The 13430-nt window shown below is 38.6% G+C and overlaps 1 protein-coding gene across 1 annotated transcript in view; it reads right to left on the bottom strand.

The window, feature by feature from the left end:
* Positions 1 to 13430, bottom strand: part of tenm1 (teneurin transmembrane protein 1) — a 561054-nt gene that overhangs the window by 270340 nt on the left and 277284 nt on the right. The window contains exon 6 of the mRNA XM_061901744.1: positions 7618 to 7788. Within this exon, the coding sequence (XP_061757728.1) occupies positions 7618 to 7788 (171 nt within the window). The remainder of the gene's footprint in view (positions 1 to 7617; positions 7789 to 13430) is intronic.

The following is a 13430-nucleotide window of genomic DNA, read 5'->3' as shown; positions in this document are numbered from 1 at the left end:
TCTGCTGCACCTATTCTATTTTAATTTGCAAATGTGTATGTCAGCTGAAGAAATATTAAAAATCCTGTGCACTGTCTCACACATCACGCTCAGCAGCCGGAAATTGATTATCATGGGTTGAGTGGTAATTCATTTAATAAAAATTAGAACGACTTTTTAAAAGGATGTAAAGGATAATGAAGGGCTTCTGGAGATTTGTGGAAACGATGTAAAGCACAGAATATAAAAAAAAGGAAAAACTGTGTACATACTATGGCGGCCAAATTTAACGCGATAATAACACGTTAATTATAATTTCCTTTAACGGCAATATGTTTTTCCTGACACCTTTTTGGACCCTTAGTCCATTTAGTAGAGTGGGGTAATGTAAAGACGTCCAGTTACTATTGAGCCACAAACTTGAAAATAGCGAACAAACATGCAAAAAGAAAGGGGGGTGTTATGGAAATCTAAGATCCAAAGCCATGGCAAGTCATTCAACCGACAAGAAAATACAAGTTTATCTTCAAGCGCCATCATTGGAGCGAACACTTGATGGTGCGCCCTGCTGCTTGTATTAATAACATAACATGTAGACTGTTACAGTAACCTCTTCAGTAAACGACAATAAAAGCTCAGAAAAAAGACAGTAGAGAGAAAGTATAGAGCAGGGGTCACCAACCTTTTTGAAACCAAGAGCTACTTCTTGGGTACTGATTAATGCGAAGGGCTACCAGTTGGATACACACTTAAATAAATTGCCAGAAATAGCCAATTTGCTCAATTTACCTTTAGTAAATACATTTATATATTTCAAAAAATGGGGATTTCTGTCTGTCATTCCGTCGTACATTTTTTTTTCCTTTTACGGAAGGTTTTTTGTAGAGAATAAATGATGAAAAAAACACTTAATTAAACGGTTTAAAAGAGAAGAAAACATGAAATAAATGAAAATTAAATTTTGAAACATAGTTTATCTTCAATTTCGACTCTTTAAAATTCAAAATTCAACCGAAAAAATGAACAGAAAAATTAGCTAATTCGAATCTTTTTGAAAAAATTTAAAAAATAATTTATGGAACATCATTAGTAATTTTTCCTGATTAAGATTAATTTTACAATTTTGATGACTTGTTTTAAATATGTTAAAATCCAATCTGCACTTTGTTAGACTATATAACAAATTGGACCAAGCTATATTTCTAACAAAGACAAATCATTATTTCTTCTATATTTTCCAGAACAAAAATTTTAAAAGAAATTCAAAAGACTTTGAAATAAGATTTAAATTTTATTCTACAGATTTTCTAGATTTGCCAGAATAATGTTTTTGAATTTTAATCATAATAAGTTTGAAGAAATATTTCACAAATATTCTTCATCGAAAAAAACAGAATCTAAAATGAAGAATTAAATTAAAATGTATTTATTATTCTTTACAATTAAAAAAATATATATATATACTGGAATTTTAAAGGTAAAAAGGTATATGTGTTTAAAAATCCTAAAATCATTTTTAAGGTTGTATTTTTTCTCTAAAATTGTCTTTCTGAAAGTTATAAGAAGCAAAGTAAAAAAAAAAAAAAGAATTTATTTAAACAAGTGAAGACCAAGTCTATAAAATATTTTCTGTGATTTTAAAATTCTATTTGAGTTTTGTCTCTCTTAGAATTAAAAGTGTCGCGCAAAGCGAGACCAGCTTGCTGGTGAATAAATACAATTTAAAAAATAGAGGCAGGTTACTGGTGAGTGCTGCTATTTGAGCTATTTTTAGAACAGGCCAGTGGGCAACTCATCTGGTCCTTACGGGCTACCTGGTGCCCGTGGGCACCTCGTTGGTGACCCCTGGTATGGCGTCACTTTGATAGGGGACGTTTGTCCAAACATGTCAAGTCTCTTCTCATTCCATCACATATTTCCGGCCTCAAAATAACAGCACTACACGTCACATCTTGACTAACTAAAATTAATCTTCTATTACGATCATGTTTTGTCATACATGTTTTGTATTTTTATTATGTAGATATTTCTACCCAAATAAATTTTTTCTGGTAGACTGAAATAAAGTTTTTATAACGTGTTTTGACTGATAGACCACAATTACAAAATGTTTAGCAGGCTGAAGCTTACATTTTATGAATAAATAGAGAAGGTTAACATTTTGCTATGCAGATGTGAAGATTATTAACTTTTACTACATGTAATGTATAGAATATCAGAAGCATTTATTCAGGTAGAAATATCACATTTTACATTATCAAACATCTTTGACAATCAAACCATGATCCTAACAATCTCCATTTTTGTGTCATCAATGCATGAAACTGGTATCTAAACATGGCATAGCTCCCCCTGTGAATTCAAGTGCCCCTAGAGCAGAAATACAAATTCTGTTTTCCTACAAAACATAAAATCTGGGAAGACACTTTCACACTGCAAGCACTTTTTGTATTCTTTTCTAAAGTGGGTTTACGACCTTTTTGCATTGAGCTGTTTAATAGAGCATAATGTTTTTAAAAAAAACATGTTATTAAAGCAAATTAATTGTAAATAAAACAATTCTAAATTATCTGTCTAGGGCAGGCCTATTCAACCTGCGGCCCGGGGGACAAATCCAGTCCGCGAAAGACATCATTCCAGGCCCTATATTATGTTCAAAACTTGGGAGACAAACTTTTTTGCGACAAATCCACAAAACACAGACCTTAGACCACTATAAACACACACAGATCCTTGCATTAACATTTTGACTTTAAGTTAACGTACCAATGATTGTCACACACACACTAGGTGTGGTGAAATGTGTCCTCTGCATTTGACCCATCCCCTTTATCACTCCCTGGGAAGTGAGGGGAGCAGTGGGCAGCAGCGGTGCCGCGCCCGGGAATCATTTATGGTGATTTAACCCCCAATTCCAACCCTTGATGCTGAGTGCCAAGCAGGGAAGTAATGGGTCCCATTTTTTCATAGTCTTTAGTATGACTCAGCTGGGGTTTGAATCCACAACCTACCGATCTCAGGGCGGATACTCTAACCACTAGGCCACTGAGTAGGTCGGTTCTCTGTCGTCAAACAGAGAACACTGGGGTCCAAACTTGTGTGTTACTCAAAGCACCCCTATAAGTCCACTCCTTTTTGACATAAAAAAATATATTTTTGTAATGTGATTTATGTAATGTGTTACCATAGCTTCTTTACTTGAGATGCACTTTGGCTCCCATACATACTGGCAGACAAATATATTGTACATACAAACACACATACTGTACCTACGCACATACACATCTATTCATACATACATATATTCATACATGTGTACATATGTAGGTACTTATGCACATACATAAGTCCATACCCTCCCACATACATACACACATACGGTAAATACATACACACCCATGGTACATACATCCAAAAATACATTCACTGTACAAACATGCATATACACATAATGTACATATACAAACACATATGCGGAATATACTTATGCATATGGTCACGTTTCATCAAACATATATTCATGTTGTTGCTCCCAGGGGAACTGGGTAAAAGACAGCGCACTGATAAAGCCTAACCTATTGTTACAATAATAATCTACAACCAATATATACAGTATATATACTATAACCTATTTTTACTACAACAGTTAATGTAGTTTGCTTATATAACATCTATGAAATCCGCTACACCTCCCTGATACCGAAGTACAGGGGTGCCCACACTTTTTCTGCCGGCGAGCTACTTTTCAATTGACCAACTCGAGGGGATCTACCTCATTTATATATATCATTTATATTTATTTATTTATGAAAGAGACATTTTTGTAAACAAGTTAAATGTGTTTAATGATAGTACAAGCATGTGTAACACATATAGATGTATTTCTTTCACAAAGACAAGAATATAAGTTGGTGTATTACCTGATTCTGATGACTTGCATTGATTGGAATCAGACACTAATGGAGGAGAAAAAAAATGTGTCCTCTCTGTACAATACCACATGAAAGTAGTTGGTTTTTAGCATCTAATTCATCCAGCTTCCATACACTTTACAAGAAAAACATTGGCGGCGAATTCCGCAGCTTGCTTGATTGACATTCACGGCACCCGAGGGTCTTGTGAGATGACGCTGGCTGCTGCCAGTTCATTATTATGAGGCGAGAAACACTTTTTATTTCAACAGACTTTCGCGCCGTCCCTTCCGTCAAAACTCTAAAGGCCGACTGCACATTTCCTATCTTCACAATAAAAGCCCTGCTTCATGCTGCCTGCGCTAACAAAATAAGAGTCTCGGAAAGCTGGCGTGCACAAATGATGTGCACGCCAGCTTTCTGAGGGATCGCTTGTGCACGCCAGTTTTCCGAGACTCTGGTTGTTGGGGCAACCAACTAATGGGGATCCTTAATAAAAATCAAAAAAATCAAATCAAATCCCCCCCCCCGATTGTAAATAAAATAAATAATTCAATGTATATACTCTGATTATTAACCTGTGTGATGACTGTATTAAGCTGATATTCTATATTTGTACCATGAATTGATTAACGTGGACCCCGACATAAACAATTTGAAAAAACTTAATCGGGTGTTACAATTTAGTGGTCAATTGTACGGAATATGTACTGAACTGTGCAATTCATTAATAAAAGTTCCAATCAATCAATCAATCAATCAATCAATCAATCAATCAATCAATCAATCAATCAATCAATCAATCAATAAATCAATCAATCAATCAATCAATCTCCGTATTCCTCTCCATTTATCTGCTTAATTTTATAATTCAAGTTTTCATTACATATATGTATTGTTGCATTTGAAACAATTATAATGTTGATAATGGGGGTAATAATTACTATTATTCATTGTCAAAAGTGCTATTTCCATTGGTATTTGTATTTCCCCATTTGTAGTACAATAATGTTCATTGTCAGTGCCATGGTATTATTATTTACATCACCGCTTCTTTGTTATCATTTTTCAAAATCATATTTGTATATATCGTATTTGCTGATGTTGTTCTGTTGTTGTTGTTGTTTATGTGGTTTCTCTGTCTTATCCCCCTATTGTCCTTGCGCTTTCGCCCACTGTCTTCCTTTTTTTCTTCTTTCCAACCCCTCTTGCACACCAGTAAAGAAAGTCCACACTCATCTTTGCACGGAGGTATGCATTGACCTAATTGATCACCGACCGTATAACAATTTATAACCATCCGCAGAGCATATGTAGTCAAAATAAATGATGCATTCAACCTGTGTTTGTTCATGATTAATCCAATAATGCTTTGTGATTAATCACATGACTCAAGGCATTAACTTTGGCAACCCTAATTTCTAAAAAAACATTTTGATGTCTGTAATTACTCAGATTCAACACATTTGTGCAAATAGTGCTTATGTTAGCCATCCATCAAGCAAATAGCTATCCATCAATCATGTGTGTCGTCTTCCCACCTCCTCTCTCTAATGTCAAGTCTTTATCCTTTTGGGCACTTGCAGCTTCCTCAACAGCCTTTGCAATGTAATCTAGGGGATTGTGTGATTTGTGGGTGTGCGAGGTGATGGGTACAGCAGGATGAACGTGATAATCTGCCGCACTGGATTACAGCCCAATCTCTAATCTCTCCAGCCCTCCTCTGTCCAGGGAATACCTCCGAGGATAGTGAATTAATCCAAGCCCGCATGCGCCTTAACTTTGCCCATTTTGATTTCCCGGTTTTCATCAAGTAAGTAAAATCAATACAAGTTGAAACATTATTGTATTGTGATGCAAGAGTCAGAAGTGAATTAAATGACCTCTGTGTGTTCTATTATCTCGGATTTAACTACTGATGAGACCTTTAATCCTCCGAATGTGAGGATTCATCAAGAACTGTTGCTTTAGGGACGTCTCAGGTTGCCTAAATTGCAGAGTGCTGCAGTTTATCTTAAACCTTCTCTGTCTAAATGCTGAACATGAGCTCTGACAACATCTATGCAATATCCATCAGCCAACCATGAAGGTTGTTGTGTCCTACCTGACACCATGACCTGCACACTCACAATTAATGTACCGTATCATGAGGTTAAATTGGTGTTAGCAATTCCTCTGGCTAGAGAATGACTGAGCGAAGAGAGTGTATTCCAGTCACGTAGTGGCGATAAGGAAACATGATTAACCAATTATCTTGCCTTTCTACAAAATGACTAATCAGATCCAAACTGATTTCTGAAGTGATATCTCTTATTGGAACATGCTTTGGGATGGGTATGTTGTGTATGCAAGCTCAGGTTTATTTTGAAAATAAATAAATAACATATTTGTGAATTTCAAAATCACAGCAGTCTTAACAAGCCAAGATGGACTAAATGGAACAGCAACACTTAAAAGTAAATTATGGATAAATACTGTATTTTTCGGAAAAAATAAGGTGCACTAAATAATTATTTTTTTTCTCAAAAAACGAGAGTGCGCTTTATCACCCTGTGTGCCTAATTTACATATAATTTATGGTTGTGCTTACCAACCTCGAATCAATTTAATTTGGTACATTTTGTACCTGTGTGACCAGTAGATGGCAGTCACACAAGAGATACAGTCCATACGTTCCATAAATGACGCGAACAAGTATTCGAAAGCAAGCAACCCCAAAACGTTGATGTTTCATTGAGAATATAGATCATTACACACAGTGCTCAAAAATATGTCAAAATGTTTTTATTACAACTTTGGTAAGCTACAAAGCCGTATATCTATTTTTAGGTACACTAATACAAAACCGCACAATAATGTCTGATTATATGCTAAAAACGGTATGGACAGGCCGCCTTAAAAACTGAGTGGAATTTCATTTTTTTTTACTGAATGAGACACCCAGAATGTACATGATAATAAAGAATGTGGGATTTACAATATGAACTATGAACAATAAAACACTGAATATTGACAACATATGAACGTTACACAACCTCTTCATCCACATGTTTTACAATCAAGCGAAACGCAACAAAATTGCTATAAACAGCGAAATATGAACGTGGAGGGTAAAAAAAACAAACACTTACAATCTGATACACCACTTTTTACAACACCACATTGTTGTAAAAATCTCCTTCCATTTCTGTCCCTGACACCCACATTTCAGGCTGACACTGTGTGGAAACGCTACCCACCCACACTGTGTGGTGCCTTGTCTGAGCTGCTGTGACCTAGATTAGCATAGTAACTAATTAGATTACATTAGTAACTAATTAGATTACCATAGCAACTAGTATACCATGCAAAATTGCAGATTACAACCATTAAAATACTGAGTATAGTTCAAGATTTACGGTCATTGGAAAACATTACTGCACATCATAATGGCAGCTACACTTTCCATCTTAAAGATCTAAAACAATTATCTGGGAATGTCCGGCGGGCCAGATTGAAAAGTTTAACAGGGCGCATGTGGTCCCTGGGCCCTAATTTGCCCAGGTCTGACTTAAAGACTTCTTATGACTTGGTGTCACTTTTGTATGAAAATATACCTGAATGCGCCTTATAATCTGGTGCGCCCTATGGTCCGAAAAATACGGTACACATTTTCTTCAAGTCTTTGACTAGGTAAGGCCTGTCAACTGTTGACATGTCCTATTTCATTGTGGCTGTTTTTGCTCACCTTTGTCACTGGTGTGTGTATTCTCAGGGTTGATTGTGTCCAGCAGGTGGATGGAGCTGGTCGGTCTGGGTTTGTGATCCTCCTGCTGATGGTCTGCCGAGCCCACACCATTCTCGTACAGCTGGCTCTCGCCGTGCTGCAGATGCCAGGTCAGACCGAACAGGTGGACCGCTACACCCACACACACACACACACACACACACACACACACAAACACACACACACATTTGTCTTTAATGCTCATATCACAGTTGTCATTCATTTTATGTGCTTATTAGTGTCCATCAAGGCAGCAGACAATTAGTAGTTGCACAAAGAACAGAGAGAAAATGTACACACACACACTCGCATGAATTGTGGCAGTGGTGGGCAATTACGGGAGATCTTTAGAACTTGAGCCCAAGGCTGATATTAAAGTGCTAACACAGTCTTTTATGCATGACTAATGATGCTTTGAAAGCCGCTGCCGATTCACAATCCATATGGGCCTTTTAACAACAAAGGATATGGGAGGGTACTGGATTTCCCCCTCCTACTCGTATAAGTGTTTACTGGGAAAACAATCCAACGTGCCGTTAAATAGAAGCAACCAACATCTGCCCATTAAGGAAATTAATTGTCTTGCAAGACTGTCAATAAAATGTTTCATAAAATATTCACCTCACTCGGACTATTCATAATGTGCCATTCATGCTGGATGTGGCTTGCATTTCTGCTTTTAAACATATCTGTGAAGATAGCGTCGCTTCAGCGAAGCAAAGAACAAAGCAAATGAAATAATTCACCGCCGAGTTTTCTTCTGTGACACCTTTGGAACATCAAACAAAAGCAAAGCATTGAACCAGAAAGTAACTATGCAACGGTGGCAGTCAGAGGCTGTCTGCCAGCATTGCAGATCAAGGTAAAGAACTTCTGAAGACTTCAAACATCTTCAATTTCTATCTAGCTTCTGTTGATTGGCGACACCCAGACAATGTACTTGACACAACTTGCTAACCCTTTAAACAAATCCAAAGCTACAAAATAACATTTGCAACCACCTACATACAGTCGGGATCAAAAGTTTACGTACACTTGTAAAGAAAATAATTTTGTTTCTTAAATTTATTATAGATCTACTGAAAATGTCACTAAATCTGCTGGGTCAAACGTATACATTGACCACTGTTAATATTTGGTTACACATCCCTTGGCAAGTTTCACTGTGATAAAGCACTTTTGGTAGCCATCCACAAGCTTCTGGCAAGCTTCTGGTTGAAGTTTTGGCCATTCCTCTTGACAAATTTGGTGCAGTTCAACTAAATTTGTTGGTTTTCTGACACATACATGTCTCTTCAGCATTGTTAAAGTTAAAGTTAAAGTACCAATGGTTGTCAGACACACACTAGGTGTGGCGAAATTATTCTCCGCATTTGACCCATCACCCTTGATCCTGAGGGGAGCAGTGAGCAGCAGCAGCGGCCGCGCCCGGGCATCATTTTTGGTGATTGAACCCCCAATTGCAACCCTTGATGCTGAGTGCCAAGCAGGGAGGTAATGGGTCCCATTTGTCTAGTCTTTGGTATGACACGGCCGGGGTTTGAACTCTCGGCCTACCGATCTCAGGGCGGACACTCTAATCACAAGGCTACTGAGCCGTTGTCCAAACGTTTAAGCCAGGACTTTGGAAAGGCCATTTTAAAATGGGTTGTACTTGTATAGCGCTTTTCTACCTTCAAGGTACTCAAAGCGCTTTGACACTACTTCCACATTTACCCATTCACACACACATTCACACACTGACGGAGGGAGCTGCCATGCAAGGCGCTAACCAGCACCCATCAGGAGCAAGGGTGAAGTGTCTTGCTCAGGACACAACGGACGTGACGAGGTTGGTACTGGGTGGGGATTGAACCAGGGACCCTCGGGTTGCGCACGGCCACTCTTCCACTGCGCCACGCCGAAGTTAAGTAACAATAATTCTAGCCTGATTTAGCCATTCCTTTACCACTTTTGAAGTGTGTTTGGGCTCATTGTCCTTTTGGAAGACCCAACTGCGCCCGAGACCCAACCTCCAGGCAAATGTATTTAGGTTGTCGTGAAGAATTTGAAGGTAATCCTCCTTTTTCATTGTCCCATTTACTCTCTGTAAAGCACCAGTCCCATTGGCAGCAAAACAGGCCTAGAGCATAATACTACCACCCCCATGCTTGACGGTAGGGATGGTGTTCCTGGGATGAAAAGCCTTACCTTTTCTCATCCAAACCTGTTGCTGGGTATTGTGGCTCGATTTTCATTTTTATTTTTACAAGTGTATGTATACTTTTGTTTGAAAAATGAGCCCGCTGTTCCATGAAAGCATGTATGGATGGATGAACATGCAAACTAATAGCAGACTTATGAGGAACACCTAATTAAATTGCACAATCTCTCTAAAGCAGAAGCAAGAGAATAAATTTGAAATATAAAATAGGCTGAGTTATTTTTTGCTGCAAAGCTGTAGTCAATCAGGGACCCATGGATACATTTCAACATCCAACTCAAGCCGATTTTGGTTTCACTGTCGACTCATGGACAATACGAGTTCTTCAAAGCAAAACACTGACGATCACTGAGGCCTTGAGAGAGACGTCATGCCGCATTCAGTTCACACTAATTGAACTGTCAGCCCGTGACTAGACCAGACATGGACATACACTGATTCCTCACATCAATGTGGCTACGAGCCATCCATCTTAAAATATGCTTCTTTTTTGCCCCAACTCTAGTTTTCATATGTTTAAAGAATTCAGTGTTGGGGGATTATCTCATTAACAAACGGGTGTGAACTAAATTGTGAGGACTCATTCTGAAACTGAAGGAAAAGTAGCTCACAAAAACCGGATTGTATATTTAATTTCATGGTTTGATTTTATCCACAAACCCCATTAATTGTCTGCTCCTGTTAAGCCATATGAGGCAACCCAAAAATATATATTAATAGATACAGATATATCCATCCGTTATAAGTTTTGTTTACTCTGTAAAGGATGGCATTTCTAACCCTATGCATGTATTTGCTATGAAATAGTCTGTTTTTAAGAGCAGTGTTGGACACTGTCCAGGGATATGTTGTGGGGTTAGAAATAGAAGTACATATTTGAATCATATTTGTATATCCATTCCCTATTGTTTTTCTTGTTAAAGTTCATAAGTGAACAGAATCCTTTCAAGCTTGTATTTTGGCCGGAGGCTCAGTACAACCTGCATTGACCAAAAGTCATTTCCAGTTACAAAAGTACACAAGTCCTTAACAGTTCAGTTTAGTTTATTCATTTCAAAAGCACATTTTAAAACAAACTCAGTTGGCCAAAGTCCTGTACAGACAAAAATAATAAATAATACAAAATAGTGCTTTTAACTGCTGTGATGATAGCAAAATGTGCAATTTCCATGACAAAATATAGCAATGCTTTAAACTTTCAGACTCAATGTTGCTTGTGTTGATGGTAAATGGTCTGTTTAAAATGGAATACTCTCTGTGAATGTAAAGCAACATATGGCCATAACATTCACTAGGAATATCCATCCATCCATCCATCTTCTTCCGTTTATCCGAGGTCGGGTCGCGGGGGAAGAAGCCTAAGCAGGGAAGCCCAGACTTCCCATCTCCCCAGCCACTTCGTCTAGCTCCTCCCAGGGGATCCCGAGGTGTTCCCAGGCCAGCCGGGAGACATAGTCTTCCCAACGTGCCCTGGGTCTTCCCCGGGGCCTCCTACCGGTTGGACGTGCCCTAAACACCTCCCTAGGGAGGCGTTCGGGTGTCATCCTGACCAGCTGCTCGAACCACCTCATCTGGCTCCTCTCGATGTGGAGTAGCAGTGGCTTTACTTTGAGTTTCTCCCGGATGACAGAGCTTCTCACCCTATCTCTAAGGGAGAGCCCCGCCACCCGGCGGAGGAAACTCATTTTGGCTGCTTGTACCCGTGATCTTGTCCTTTCGCTCAAAACCCAAACCTCATGACCATAGGTGAGGATGGGAACGTAGATCGACCGGTAAATTGAGAGCTTTGCCTTCCGGCTCAGCTCCTGCTTCACTTTTCAAATGTAATTTAAATGTGTCAGTTTTGTCCTGAAAAGTGTTTTCTTGTAATTATTGTACTTATTACTTATCACCAGTTTTCCAAATAACAGAGTTATACGATTACGGCGTTACTACCGCTGTTACTCTTAGTATTAATGAGTAATCAAATTAATTACTTTTATGCAAAGTATGTTACAATCCCGTTAGCTAGTGTATTGTGGCATGCTGTTTTTGAGTAGGGCTGCAACGATTAGTTGACGTTACAAAGACACGGTCTGCTACGAATATCCATGTTTGCCCACATAGTACTTGAGTCAATACCCAATTTGCTCCGGGAAGTGACGTCACGGGCAAGTCAGCTATCGGAAATGAATACATTTTGATTTTACGCAAATCGTCACTCATTATTACAAATGGAAATCAGCCGGTATCTATGAACGTACCACATTTGGTCTGAACCGAAAAAATATAGTTGAATCGTTTGTGGTATTTACTAAATGTTGTGAAGAATTTGTTTCAGAATAATATACCACACTTGAGACTATATAAGATACGTAGTGTTGCAACAGAAAATATTTTCTATTGTGTGTTCTTAAAGGGTTGGCAGATCATTTCGTAGTTAGCATTTCCACCATTAAGCTCCAATACTTCCTTTTCTCTCTATGTGCACTCATCTAAATTGCCGTTCTTGTTCCTGTTACCCCACATCTTTGTCAGCTAACTCTAATGCCACTCCAGTGATGACTTTGTGACAACAGTCCTTACCTACTCTCCTGTACTCTCTTCTTCACCGCAATATCCCACCTCACAACCCCTTTACAAAATCCTCACCCTTTCCTGCTAATCAGCCTCTCTTTCTTTGTCTTGCTCACTCTTTGTTTTATGGCTGTTGATCTTTAGCCTCGACACTTACAATCTAGAGTCGAAGAGCCGTGATAAGGAGGCATGATGAGGAAAGGATGGTTCTGTGGAGTGTGCACACTCTTATAATTCAACAGGCCAAAATGAGGTAACCTTTATAGACCTCACAGCAGTATGAATGATAACTGAGTATATTCACAATGTTATTCTGTAAAGTTGCAAATAGTGAAGTGAAGTGTGAATTATATTTATATAGCGCTTTTCCCCCAATGACTCAAAGCACTTTAACATAGCAAAACCCAATATCTAAGGTACATTTAAACCAGTGTGTTTGGCAATGGGGGCAGGTGGGTAAAGTGTATTGCCCAAGGAGACAACGGCAGTGACTAGGATGGCGGAAGCGGGGATTGAACCTAGAACCCTCAAGTTGATGGCCTGGCCGCTATACCAACCAAGCTATATACCCTGCGGTATATCAAAATAGGGTGCCTTTTGTACTTGAAAGCACTTTAAAATTTGAAGACACCTGCGCCAATGTGTTGCCTACAAGGGATGTAATGGTATAAACATCTCATAGTACAGTATCATTGTGGCACCCCAACCCACAAAACAAAGACCTAAAATATATTAAGTATGCAGAATGAAGAGGCAGGAATGTTTAGAATAAACACATTCCATCCATCCATTTTCTACCGCTTATTCCCTTTTGGGGTTGCGGGGGGCGCTGGCGCCTATCTCAGCTACAATCGGGCGGAAGGTGTACACCCTGGACAAGTCGCCACCTCATCGCAGGGCCAACACAGATAGACATTATGCTCAAATGTTCTAATTATGTTATACTACAAACATGTATTTGTAAGTGTAAACAACGGTGCAGGAATATTCACAGTTTCGAGCAAATTAAAAACAA

The sequence above is a fragment of the Nerophis ophidion genome, linkage group LG05 (assembly GCF_033978795.1).
Source record: "Nerophis ophidion isolate RoL-2023_Sa linkage group LG05, RoL_Noph_v1.0, whole genome shotgun sequence".
NCBI lineage: Eukaryota > Metazoa > Chordata > Actinopteri > Syngnathiformes > Syngnathidae > Nerophis > Nerophis ophidion.
The sequence above is the reverse complement of the archived record's forward strand: the minus strand, read 5'-3'. Positions and strand labels throughout refer to the sequence as shown.